The 13,041-nt window shown below is 46.4% G+C and overlaps 1 protein-coding gene across 1 annotated transcript in view; it reads right to left on the bottom strand.

Annotated features, from left to right (window-relative positions):
- The window catches only part of LOC126203572 (WAS/WASL-interacting protein family member 3-like), a 71,999-nt gene extending 67,997 nt beyond the window's left edge, over positions 1-4,002 (bottom strand). The window contains exon 1 of the mRNA XM_049937898.1: positions 3,778-4,002. Coding sequence (XP_049793855.1) covers positions 3,778-4,002 — 225 coding nt within the window. The remainder of the gene's footprint in view (positions 1-3,777) is intronic.
- Positions 4,003-13,041: the final 9,039 nt, after the last annotated feature.

The following is a 13,041-nucleotide window of genomic DNA, read 5'->3' as shown; positions in this document are numbered from 1 at the left end:
GTCGAAACGCGTATGATATCCACCTGCGAATATCCACTATTCTTTGGTTCCCTTGGAGGCAGTGCTGCTGCGCTAGATCATTACGTGTAAGCTACAGGTATTGGTATTCAGAGGGTAGCTGTATCTATAACCTTACAAAACTGATACTGAAATTAATCAAGAACGCAACGGATAATGCAAGAATGGCAAGCTACCAATGGAACAACACGTACTGTTGACGGAAAAGGTACCTATTCCCGCTGTTATTATTAATTTATTCTTTGCTTGGCTACTCTCTTAGGCTGTCTTGCTGTCCTGTCAAAACAGTAATTATTCTGGAGGGCAAAGTATTCTCGCTATGGATCAATACTGAATGGGGATAGTTGCAATGAAAGATGAGTTCTTTTATAAAATTGTACTGACAAGTATATTTACGTCCACTGAAGTTGGCGATAGCTTTCACTAAATTTATTTCAGTCTCTTAACACATAATGGATATTCTCACACAATGTTTTAAAGTGAAATCACGGCTGGATCTGGATACTACAGTCGTCAATATAATAGCCACTGCATCTCACCACTCCATGCAATTAGGGCGACACTGCGTGTGCACCCGGAACTGTGTTTTAACATGGACAGTATAAGTAAGGTTACTATCTCCTGGCACCGCTATGAGGTTTTCAAAGAAACATCGACACATTGTCTGGATGACCCGAGCTTCTCAAACTGTATATGCAGGTGGGCTACGTAATTAACTAAAAAACAGACGCGCGCGCACAAACACAGACACACACACACACACACACACACACACAAGAACAGAGAAACCCAGAGGGAGGGAGGGAAGGAACAGAAGGGAGCAGTCATTAGGCTGCAAACACCTACGTAAACAATTGAGAAACGAGCTACTAAGTGAACGCAAAGTACGGCAGAAGTGAGCATATGTGGAACAGACACTTCAGCTAAAGACGACGAGTAAGAATCCCGTCGATACGTTGCGACGACAAGACTCCACGACTCCGCTGATAATCCGGGAAGATTTCATCAATGAAATTCCCCGAGAAAGCCGCCATTTCCGTATCGTGCTCTGTTCCTGCTATTCATCTGTGAAGCATCCTACCGCGATTTCAAGAAAATGCTGAAGCACTTCCGTCTGTCTACATAGTCATGATTCTTCAATAATTAAAAAAACATATACAGCCAGTTTCGCTCTGTCGAATAGTAAAGCAAATGCTACCATCTCCTCTCAGTTACGCTTCATTCTATATTTAGTTCAAACCAGCGTCCGGCCCTCCTGATTTAGATTTCCCGCGATTTTGCTAAATCGCTCCAGGCAAATGCCGGGATGGTGCCTTTGAAAGGGCACGGCCGACTTCCTTCCCCACCCTTCCCAAATCCGATGGGACCGATGAGCTCACTGCTTGGTTCCATCCCTCAAATCAGTCAACTAACCAATCTATTTTCATTTCTCAGTCAGTCAGTCCACTTTCTTTTCTCTGTCTTTGTCCCTCTTCTCTACCCCTTCTCTCTAGTACATTGCAGTAGTGCTCATTGTTCAAATCTATGAGCCTGTAATTTGTCTTCGTGTTGTGCTCCTCATGCACAAATGTATACTGTGTTTTTTCTGCACTATAGCAATTTATAAATTCTTTATTCTATTATACATGTAACTCAAAGCATGCTTATCGTAATGAACGTAAAGTAAAATTTTCAGAATGTCTGCGTGGATGACAAAGAGGGCCTGATGTACCTAATCGTGGCCGGTTTCAATAAATCATTAACGAAACAAAAAGTTCTGCATATGAAATGGAGTTGTAAGGGAAGGAATTAATTCCAATACAAAATCGGATTGTTCATCCAAAATGATTGTTTTTCGAAGTTTACTCCAAAAGGTTGTTCCTGTGTCTGTGCCGCTGGTAACCGAGATCTCTCATCCACCTTTGATACCGTTGACCAGCTTTCGCCTAGTGCCTTTAGGTAGGGCCATTAATGGGTACTGCTACTTAGAGCAATGTTGTTCTAGGAAATATTACCCCTACTCCTTTTTTTCTTCATCTCTTGCAGAATGACGCCCAGATCTTGGAACCTGAACTGGTGAAAAACAAAGGAATAAGCAGCATCTGCTTATGGGGAAAATATAAACGGAATCACAGTGAACCGCCGGCCTTTTGCTGATGACTGCGATACTCGGCGTAAACCAAGAGGAAGCGACCACCCATATGATCCTCTTGGAAAGGATCGCCAGCAAAATACGGCTGAGAATCTTGATAGAAAAGACCAGATTCATGATGAACTACAAATATGGACCGAAGTCCTTGAAACAGAGGGAGACCAGATTAAGAGGGTAAAGAAGTTCAAGTACCGTGGCCAAGCCATGAAAGAGGGTTGACTATGAAACTCTGAGGTAGGCGATCGGATCCCAAAAAGATAGAGAGCACTTGGGCTGACAAAACATTTTTACAACAAACAGTGCTGCTCCTTAAATGCCAAAGTAAAACACTACATTACTGTGCTCAAACAGTACGACTGTTCGGCAGTGATAACCTGTCAAAAGGGGTGGGTTGGGTTGTTGTGGGGGAGGAGACCAGACAGCGAGGAAATCGGTCTCATCGGATTAAGGAAGGACGGGGAAGGAAGTCGGCCGTGCCCTTTCATAGGAACCATCCGAGCACTTGTCTGGGGCGATTTAGGGAAATGACGGAAAACCTAAATCAGGTTGGCCGGACGCGGGATTGAACCGTCGTCCTCCCGAATGCGACTCCAGTGTGCTAGCCACTGCGCCACCTAGCTCGGTGAATGTCTGTCGGTGAACTTCAACCCAGAGGAAATGTAGATCCTGGAAAGGATAACGTTACGAAAAATCATGGGTGCAATACAGCCTCAAGCAGGGTGGAAAGCCGGCCGCTGTGGCCGAGCAGTTCTAGGCGCTTCAGTCCGGAACCGCGTTGCTGCTACGGTCGCAGGTTCGAATGCTGCCTCGGACACGGATGTGTGTGATGTCCTTAGGTTAGTTAGATTTAAGTAGTTCTAAGTCTAGGGAACTGATAACCTCAGATGTTAAGTCCTCGGAGACCATGAGAAAAAGTAGGCTGGTTTTTCTTAGACACCTGTACAGAATGGACAAAAGTCAGTTATCCGACAAATATTTGATAATCTCTGGAACTCGACACCTCCACGACGTGGATTAAAGGTGCTCGAAAAGACCTTGAGAGGTCCACCCTCCTCTCATGTTGGAACAGGACATGTTTCGGGACAGAACACAGTCTTGAAAGGTTTCAGGCCGAAAGAATAACTACAAAATCAGGAAGAACATTCATATAAGGGAAAAAATACAAAACTGCGGCCGTATGAAAGAGTACTGGAAACAGAGGAAACCCTGAACGAAGAGAACAAAACGAAGTTGCAGCGTGATCATAAGTAGTCAAGTCGCCAATAAAAATAAAGTTAAAAAGGCAAAGTTAGCCATATTTTTCGCTATAGCTTAGGTAAATCTGCACCTCGATATATTCAGTAGTCGTGGATGTTTTTGGAACGGACTGCCTTAGCTTCCCCGCCCGGTATTAATCATATATCCGTATTAACGACAACGGGATTTTGGCTTCCCGCCGCGATCCCGAGCCAATTTTATCTTCACCGAGCCGGTGCTGCGGTGTGCCGTCATATTTACCGCGCGAAATGTGTCCCGTAAAACATTCAGGGGAGCATTTGTTCTCCAAAGCCGCTGATTTACAGCCCCTCCGGAAAATACGAAGGGCGTCGGCGCCGTGAAGAGGAGGAAGGAGAAGGGCGGCCCCGGACCTTATGCCGCTGCGGCCAAAGGGCTGAAGGGGGAGGGTGTGGAAGGGATGTAAGAGGCAGGGTGGGGGTGGCGGGGGTGAGCGAAGGCAGCAGGCGGCATGCAGCCGGGCGCGCACTGGCCGCGAGTATTGATGCGCACAGCAGGGGTCGTTCACCCTTTCCGGGTTTCGTCGGCCGCGGGAGGCGTGGCTTCCGCGGCCGCTTCCGCAAACACCGGGCCAGCATGCCGGAAGCCGCCCGGTGACAATGCCCTTAGGCCGCAGGATAAAGCCGAAGTGTTGTGGAGCCCAACTTCCTCACCATCCTCCTACCCTGCCCAGAGCGAAAACATCGGCAACTTTCTAGCGGTGGCCGAGCTACATCTATATACGCTACTGGCCATTAAAACTGCTACACCACGAAGATGACGTGCTACAGACGCGTAATTTAACCGACACGAAGAAGATGCTGTGATATGCAAATGATTAGCTTTTCAGAGCATTCACACAAGGTTGGCGCCGTTGGCGACACCTACAACGTGCTGACATGACGAAAGTTTCCAACCGATTTCTCATAAACAAACAGCAGCTGACCGGCGTTGCCTGGTGAACCGTTGTTGTGATGCCTCGTGTAAGGACGAGAAATGCGTACTATCACGTTTCTGACTTTGATAAAGGTCGGATTGTAGCCTGTCGCGATTGTGGTTTATCGTATCGCGACACTGCTGCTCGCGATGATCGAGATCCAGTGACTGTTAGCAGAATATGGAATCGGTGGGTTCAGGAGGTTAATACGGAACGCTCTGCTGGATCCCAACGGCCTCGTATCACTAGCAGTCGAGATGACAGGCACCTTATCCGCATAGCTGTAACGGATCGTGCAGCCACGTCCCGATCCCTGAGTCAACAGATAGGGACGTTTGCAAGACAACAACCATCTGCATGAACAGTTCGACGACGCTTGCAGCAGCATGGACTATCAGCTCGGAGACCATTGATGCGGTTACCCTAGACGCTGCATCACAGACAGGAGCGCCTGCGATGGTGTACTCAACGACGAACCTGGGTGCACAAAGGGGAAAACGTAATTTTTTCGGATGAATCCAGGTTCTGTATACAGCATCATGATGGTCGCATCCGTGTTTGGTGACATCGCGGTGAACGCACATTGGAAGCATGTATTAATCATCGCCATACTGGCGTATAACCCGGCGTGATGGTATGGGGTGCCGTTGGTTACACGTCTCGGTCACCTCTTGTTCGCATTGACGGCACTTTGAACAGTGGACGTTACATTTCAGACGTGTTACGACCCGTGGCTCTACCCTTCATTCGATCCCTGCGAAACCCTATATTTCAGGAGGATAATGCACGACCGCATGTTGCAAGTCCTATACGGGCCTTTCTGCGCTAGCCAGCACATTCTCCAGATCTCTCACCAACTGAAAACGTCTGGTCAATGGTGGGCGAGCAACTGGTTCGTTACAATACGCCAGTCACTGCTCTTGATGAACTGTGGTATCGTGTTGAAGCTGCATGTGCAGCTGTACTTGTACACGTCATCCAAGCTGTGTTTGACTCAATGCCCAGGCGTATCAAGGCCATTATTACGGCCAGAGTTGGTTGTTCTGGGTACTGATTTCTCAGGATCTATGCTCCCAAATTGCGTTAAAATGTAATCACTTGTCAGTTCTAGTATAATATATTTGTCCAATGAATACCCGTTTATCATCTGCATTTCTTCTTGGTGTAGCAATTTTAATCGCCAGTAGTGTATCTACATCTACAATGCTACTCTGCGGTTCATACATGGCAGCAGGATCATAGCACCACTTTCAATTGCGTCTCGACCGTTCCGCTCTCACAAAGCACGTGGAAAAAATGAACTCCTGAATCGTTCCGTGAGCTTTCTGATTTCCCTTATTTTATTACTATGGTCATTTCTATCGATGTAGGGGGGCGTCAGCAAAATAGTTTGGTACTCGAGGGAGAAAGTTGCTAATTCAAATTTCATTAAAAGATCTCACCGCAACGAAAAATGTCATTATGATTGCCACCGCAAATCGCATCTCACATCTGTGACACTCTCTTCCCTAACTCCCGATTGTACAAAAATATGTGGTGTTCATCCACGGACGTCATGCGGATACCTCTTCCAGGGGCTAGGCGTTTTAGCTGCGTCGTCACAGTATACGTATTCGGTAATGAAATTCGTCATAAATAATCCATCATAATTTGAGAAGAACAGTGATGTGCATACATACGACACTAGACGGAAAAATGATCTTTATTACCCATTGTTAAAGCTATCAGTGGCTCAGAGAGGAGTTCAATATGCATTAACCAAATTTTTAATCATTTGCTCATTGACATATAATTTCCGATAGATAGCGTAGCAAGTTATAAATCTAATTAAAATCTTTTCTCCTGGACTACACCTTCTACTCCACTGATTAATTTCTACTTAAAAAGGGGTAGCTGACACTAATCTCTTCTAATCATTTACATACAGGGTGATTATAATTAAAGTTAAACTTTCAAACCGCTGTAGATATAACGCAATTGGTCTGAATAACGTCAAATTGCAACGCAGTATTATCGAAGATGGAGGAAAACGTATGGCAGAAGAAAAGTATATAGTTACATAATGTAGTAATAGATTCTGCTGTAATCACCATAATTTAATAGTGGTCGACTACAAATAACAAATGAATCATACAAAAACGCCCAAGGTATACGTTTGACGTTAAAAAGCCTATACTGCTCAGTGTGCATGGCTGGACAGGTGTGACACTCTCAGTTCCGAAAGCCCATCCTCCACGGCAAGGGCATATCACATCGGATGGGCAAAATCGGTTTTATTTGTCCGGAGGCCAAAAACCGCATAAAAAACGTCACTCACATCCGTTTTTAATTGTCATGTGGCCAAAAACCGCATAAAGAGCATCAATCAAAATCAAATCGCATTATTAATTTCCGTGTAACTGGCGCAAAACACGTTCAGTGTGCTGTCCACCGATTCCTGCAACAAGTTGAAACCGAGAAACAGCATGTTCCACAGCTGGTCGAAGTGTTCCCGGGGTCAAGTTCAGAATGCATTGCGCAATGCGTGCCTTCAGTGCAGCTAAGTTTGCAATCGGAACACTGAACACATCTTTCAGGTAGCCCCACAGTCAGAAGTCACACGGATTAAGATCACCTGATGGGGACGGCCAGGCTGTAGGGAAATGGCGGCTGATAATTCTAGCATTTCCGAAATGGCACGTCAGCAACTGTTTAACTGGACTTGCAATGTGCGGAGGTGCGCCACCTTGCATGAAAATGATCCCATCCACAGATCCATGCTGTTGGAGAGCTGGAGAGACGGTGCAGGTAACAGAACAGGAAACATGTGTCTCTTCGAAAAAATATGGCCCTGTGATAAACGGTGCCTTAAATCCACACCACACAGTGACTTTTCAGGATGAGGTGGTACTGGTTGATTTGCGTGTGGATTTTCCGTTGCCCATATTCGACAATTCTGTGTATTGACATATCCTGTCAGATGGAAGTGGGCTTCGTATGTCCACAAAATCTTCCACGGCCAATCATTGTCCACTTCCGTGCGAGCAAGAAATTCTAAATCAAAGGTCTCTCTTGCTGCCAGGTCAATAGGAAGCAACTCGTGAATGGACAGCAAATAAGGATGTTTCGTAGGAGTTTACGCACCGTGCTCACGGGTATGTCCAATGTTCTGGCAACTCTCCGTGCACTACATGTTTGTACACCACCACTCGTCTCTTCCTGCATTGCTGTGGCCACTGCTTCCGCTGACGTCGAATCAATTCGTTTCCTCCCTCTACCAAGTTGCACACCAAAAGAACCCGTCTTTACGAATTTCCTAATCATTTTCTCCAGACCCAAGGCAGTCATCCGACCAACGCCTTTTTTCAAACCCTTCAGTGTCCGGAACTTCTGCAGAGCGACGCGTGCACAGTCATCATTCTTGTAATACAGCTTTACAAGCAGAGCGCGATCCTGCATTGAGACAGTCGCAGACGCGAAAGGAGGAAAAGCCCTGTACCCGGCGTGTTTATACCAACTTCAGTGGGTCGTGCTCATGAGAGGTGTTTTCATTTACGTATTCTGACACATACAGCGCCACCTATTTATAAATTTTCTTCTGCCTTACGTTTTCCCTCTTCCGTTGCAATTTGACGTCATTCTGACCAGCAGTGTTATTTCTACAGCGTTATGAAGGTTTAATTACAATCACCCTGTATATACAGGAGTTGCATGAGTAGGACTACGTGTTCATTAATGTTAACGCTAATCAATTGCACACGTCCTATAAACCGGCTCGTTCCACGTCAGTTCGCTAAAAGAATCGTTCAAATGATCTGTGGGATTGCTGTCCATGCATCTCCCTCACCTCTGTCTTCAGTAAGGTCTTCGAATCCATCCCCTCTCGTCATATCCATCAGCACCTTAATCAAAACCACCTCCTCCCCCTTACCCTGTGTGGCTTCCGAACCTCCTCCTCCGCTGAAGACCAACTCCTTAACCTCGTCCACCCTCTCTCCCTCCAGCTTAACTCCTGCTGCTCCGCCATTTTCGTTTCTCTCGACCTCCAAAATGCCAATGACCGCGTGTGGCATCCTCGTCTCCTCTTTGAACTCCAAACCTGCTCCCTGCCTATCAATTTTGTCAATCTGGTCGCTTCCTTCCTCTCACGCCGTACTTCCTATGTCACCCTCCATAACATTAATTCCTGTATATTTCATCCCACTGCTGGCGTCCCCCAGAGCTCCGTCCTCACCCCTCTCCTCTATCTCCTGTACACCTCCGACGTGCCAAAGCGAGCCCCTCCTGTCCACCTCCTCCAATATGCTAATGACAACGCCCTCCTGGCTCTCTATCCTACCCTTTGACGGTCCAAACACACTCTCCAAATCCACCTTGGCCAATTCACCACTTGGTGTAACAAGTGGTTCCTTCGTATCAACCCCTCCAAATCCCAGGCACTCATCATAGGCTGTACCACCCACTCCTTTCGTCTCTACACTTTCTGCCTTACTATTTACGGTCGTCCCATCCACCTCACCCCCACCCTAAGATACCTTCGCCTCACCCTCGACCGTCACCTCACCTGGACCCCTCATCTCCTGACCATCCAGCAGAAAGCCCATTCCCACCTCTGCCTCCTGAAACTCCTGTGTAGCTGAACATGGGGATTGCATCCTTGCACCATCCTCCACACCTACAAATCCCTCATCCGTCCTATCCTCTGTTATGCCGGCGTTTCCCTATGTCTCCGCCGCCCCCCCCCCCCGACTTTTATGAGGCTCTCCAAATTCTAGAACGCCACGAACTCCGCCTTGCCTTCCGTATCTGCCTTCCTTCCCCACCACCCGACTCCTGTATGACCTCGTCCCCTTCCCTCACCTCCTCCTTTTCGTCCAGCATCTCCGCATCCTTTACACTGTCCACAGGCTCCATCCCCCCACCCCCTGGTTTCCTCCTTCCTCTCAACCCCCACCCATTGCCGTGCCTCTATCGTTGTATCCCTCCCTCTCTCCTCCTCCACACCCTCCATCTCCTTCATCAGGGCATCAGGCGCCTCCCCCTCCCCGATGTTGAACTTCGCCATGACATCTACCTTTCCTTCCAACTGCAACCTTGCCTTGTCCCCCCCGCCCCTCCTCCCCAGGGCCCCCATTTTCCTCTACCCTCCTCCTCCCAGAGCGGATTGTCCCTGCACCCCCTCCTCGGCTGTTTTCCTCTCCCATCCCTTCCTTCCCTGGACCACCTTCAGTACCACCCCTTCCTTGTCCCCCTTTCTCTCCCCTCCTTCTCGTCTCCTTTTCTCTTCTCCCTTGTACAAGACCCCTGGCAGATCCTCCGTAGTTTTTTATTCGTAATCATGTGTGCTGCATTAGTGTTGTTTCGGTGAAGTTATACAATGTCATCAAGTGATGTGGTTTTACATTGTGTGCTCAGCCTGTATATAGTCCGTGACTGTTGTTGTGATTTTCTACTGTGGCCGACTTTTAGCTTGTGTTCGACTCCAGTGATTTTAAGTGTGCAGCGGACTGCCAGCTGTGTTCCTTTGACTTTATGTCAACTTTTTAACTGTCCCCCTGTGCATGTCCCTGTATTAGTGTATATTTTAACTCACATTATCTCCATTTACTGTGCTTTTTATGTCCCCCTGAGCCTTGCATGGATCGTGTTCGCACCATCTCTTATTTTACATCCTTTTTTTTTATAATACTGCCACCTGGTTATGTTACTTTCAATTTCTGTTGACACTGAGTTTCTGCTTTGCCTCCTCGTGAGCGGCAGCAGCGGCGCTTATAGATATTAGCCCTGGTGTATTATCTTTGCTGACAGCTATTACTTCCCGGTTGTCGTGTGTTTGGGTTAGTTCAGATCTGCCGGCGAGTTGGGAGGTGCTAGCAGGGCAGTTCAGACCTGGCAGTGTTTGGCTTAGGACGTAGCAGGAGTTCAGTCGGGGTGCGGCTGCAATGAGGTCTGGACAGCTATGACTCCCCCGATGGTTGCCGATACATATCACTTGAGTGCGGACCACCTTGGTTGGTCATCGGTCCGTCGTCTTGTCGGATGATGTGTATGTTGGCTGGCGATCACTTATGGGATACCTGCATGTGGCGACTCGTGATTCGTCCTTGTTATTGCACAGTCGCTGCCTGCTGTCCCGTTCTGATGTGTGGCATCGGTCAGTTGGCGTGGAGCAGCGAGGAAATCTCCCTGGGGCATAGTTTGGCTGGGCCCACTCTACGCAATGTCAGAGTGTGTGGGGCTGTTCCCATTGCTACGAGGTCCGTGGCTCACCAATCCTGGACACGAAAGGCCGCGTGGGGTTAGCCGAGCGGTCTGAGGCGCTGCACTCATGGACTGTGCGGCTGGTCCCGGCGGAGGTTCGAGTCCTCCCTCGGGCATGGGTGTGTGTGTTTGTCCTTAGGATAATTTAGGTTAAGTAGTGTGTAGGCTTAGGGACTGATGACCTTAGCAGTTAAGTCCCATAATATTTCACACCCATTTGAACATTTTTTGGACACGAAAGTTGAGTTTGGATTTAATTTACTAGCAAGTCAAGACTGTTCACATTGTGCCGTTTGGTTCTCGTTTTGGCTGTTGGGACATTCCTGCAATCAACAATGTATGTGTTAGAGTTAGCGAAGGTTTAGGCACTGTCCGGTGGAGTCTAACTGTATGTGGTTATTTGCAATTGAAGTGCACCAGCGGAATTTTCTGCCTTGTGGCCGTTAACGTTCGGGTTACCTGTCCTAGCCGTTGACGTAAATTTTGGCAGTGTCCTTTCCTCACCGTGTTATCGCTGTCCAGTACAGTGTGTAGTTCGACAGCTTAATGTATGCTTGGTTGTGGGCGTCCATGCCTTTTACGTTTGCATTGAACTCCCGGTTGTGTGCTGGTCGAGTGGAGCGCAAGTTACCTTGTCGGTGGGTCCGTTGACTGTCTGTTGGTTGGGTTGTCGTCGGGTCGAGAATGGTTGGGCCGGCTGCCTGTCTCACTTAAGTGAAGGTTAGTATTTCAAGTGCTGGCCAACCTCCAGAATTTCTGAGCTCTGTTAGCTGCACTACCTTTTCTTATTTTCTGTTGTGTGTATTTGTATGGCTCATAGGTGATGGTTTTGAATTAAAGTTGAGTTGTTTTTAGTGGTGTTTTAAGTCATGGACCTTATCAGCTGTTTTAAAATTTTCTGTGCTTTTCAAGTGTTAGATTGTTTGGGCCTTCAGCCTGATTAGTATATTGTTTAAAGATAAAGCCTTGGGCCTTCTGCCTAATAAAAATTATTTTAGTCGTGTTTTAAGTCATGGGCCTTCAGCCATTTTAAAATTAAAGTTCCTCGCTTCTCAAGTGTTAGATTGTTTGGGGCCTTCAGCCTAATTTAAGATAAGGCTTTGTTGTTTAAATTTATTTTACCTTGAGTTTTAAGTCATGGGGCCTTCAGCCGTTTTTAAATTAAGGATCTTTGTCTTTTGAGCATCAGACTGTTCGGGGCCTTCAGCCTAATTTAAGATAAGACCTTCTGCCTGTTTTTTTTAGTTTTAACTTTTTTTTACCTTATGTCTTAAATCATCGGCCTTCATCCGTCTTTAATTGAAGGTTCTTGCTTTTCAAGTGTTACATTTTTGGGTCTTCAGCCAAATTATAGAACTTACTTAAATTGAGGCCTTCTGGCTTCTAAATATTCTTTTTGGCGTCTGAATTTTGAATTAATGGTTTTTAGCCATTTTTTTAAATCAAAGTGGTTGTGCCCTTAAGGCATAAGATAGTGCGGCGTATTCAGCTGATAACTAAGTTCAAGAATTTGTACTGTAATGCTTGGTCAAATAAATAAAGTTACATGTGTTCAAGTGTAACTGACAGCCGCTTATTTTGGCCCCTTTCCACAATTCCAACTACCTGTTCTGTCCTGCGGGCTTAGCAGGGCGCTTCAACCCCTTTCATCCCCCCTTTTTTTCTGTAAGCGTTCCCCTTTCATGTCTTTTGTTAAACTGTTTAGCTGAAGAGCAGTGGACTGTGCCGCTGCCTACCCTCCACTGCCCATATGGGCAGGGCAACGAAATGACAATAAAGAAAACAAAGAAAGAAAAGGAAATCTGTCCATGATTGTTCCATGCTATGCCATCCATCGCATGGCTGTTTTAATCGTTCTGTCACTTTTTATGCTACGGCTGTACTTTGCCTGGTGCCTTTTCATCCTTACAGTGTTTTTTTTTTGTGTAAAATAATATTTTAGATTTTTACCCCCGTTTTACAGTCATCGCTTTCTGTATGCTTTCTTCTCTTATGTTCCGCCATTATTTTCTATGTTCCACCATGTTTTCTTCTCTATATTGTTTTAAATGTCTTCCTATCTGCTTGTAATGTCTCTCAGCTGTAGAGCAGCTCCTATGCTGCCGCCAGTCTGCCCAAATCATCTGACCAGGAATCCTTGTCTTCTTTCCTGCAGCTTAGTCCTATTTTTCTCAGAATTTCGAACATCTCGCACCATTTTACTTTATGTAAGGCTTTTCTTCATGATGTTAATGTTGTAACTTTTCTGTACTCTTACTTTCTTACGTTGTCCCTGCAATTTTTTCGTCCAGTAGCGCTCCATCCAGCGCTAAGTTAAATGATCGTAGACAGGTGGAACGATATCCCTCTAACTTCACCAATCATGTTTTGGCTTCATTACTTCTTCATTTTGTGCTTTATGTTTACATCACATTTTCAACATACTTCAGTAGCAACTCAATTCTTAATAGCAACTCAAGAG

The sequence above is a fragment of the Schistocerca nitens genome, chromosome 9, assembly GCF_023898315.1.
Source record: "Schistocerca nitens isolate TAMUIC-IGC-003100 chromosome 9, iqSchNite1.1, whole genome shotgun sequence".
Lineage (NCBI taxonomy): Eukaryota > Metazoa > Arthropoda > Insecta > Orthoptera > Acrididae > Schistocerca > Schistocerca nitens.
This window is presented reverse-complemented; position numbering and strand designations above follow the sequence as displayed.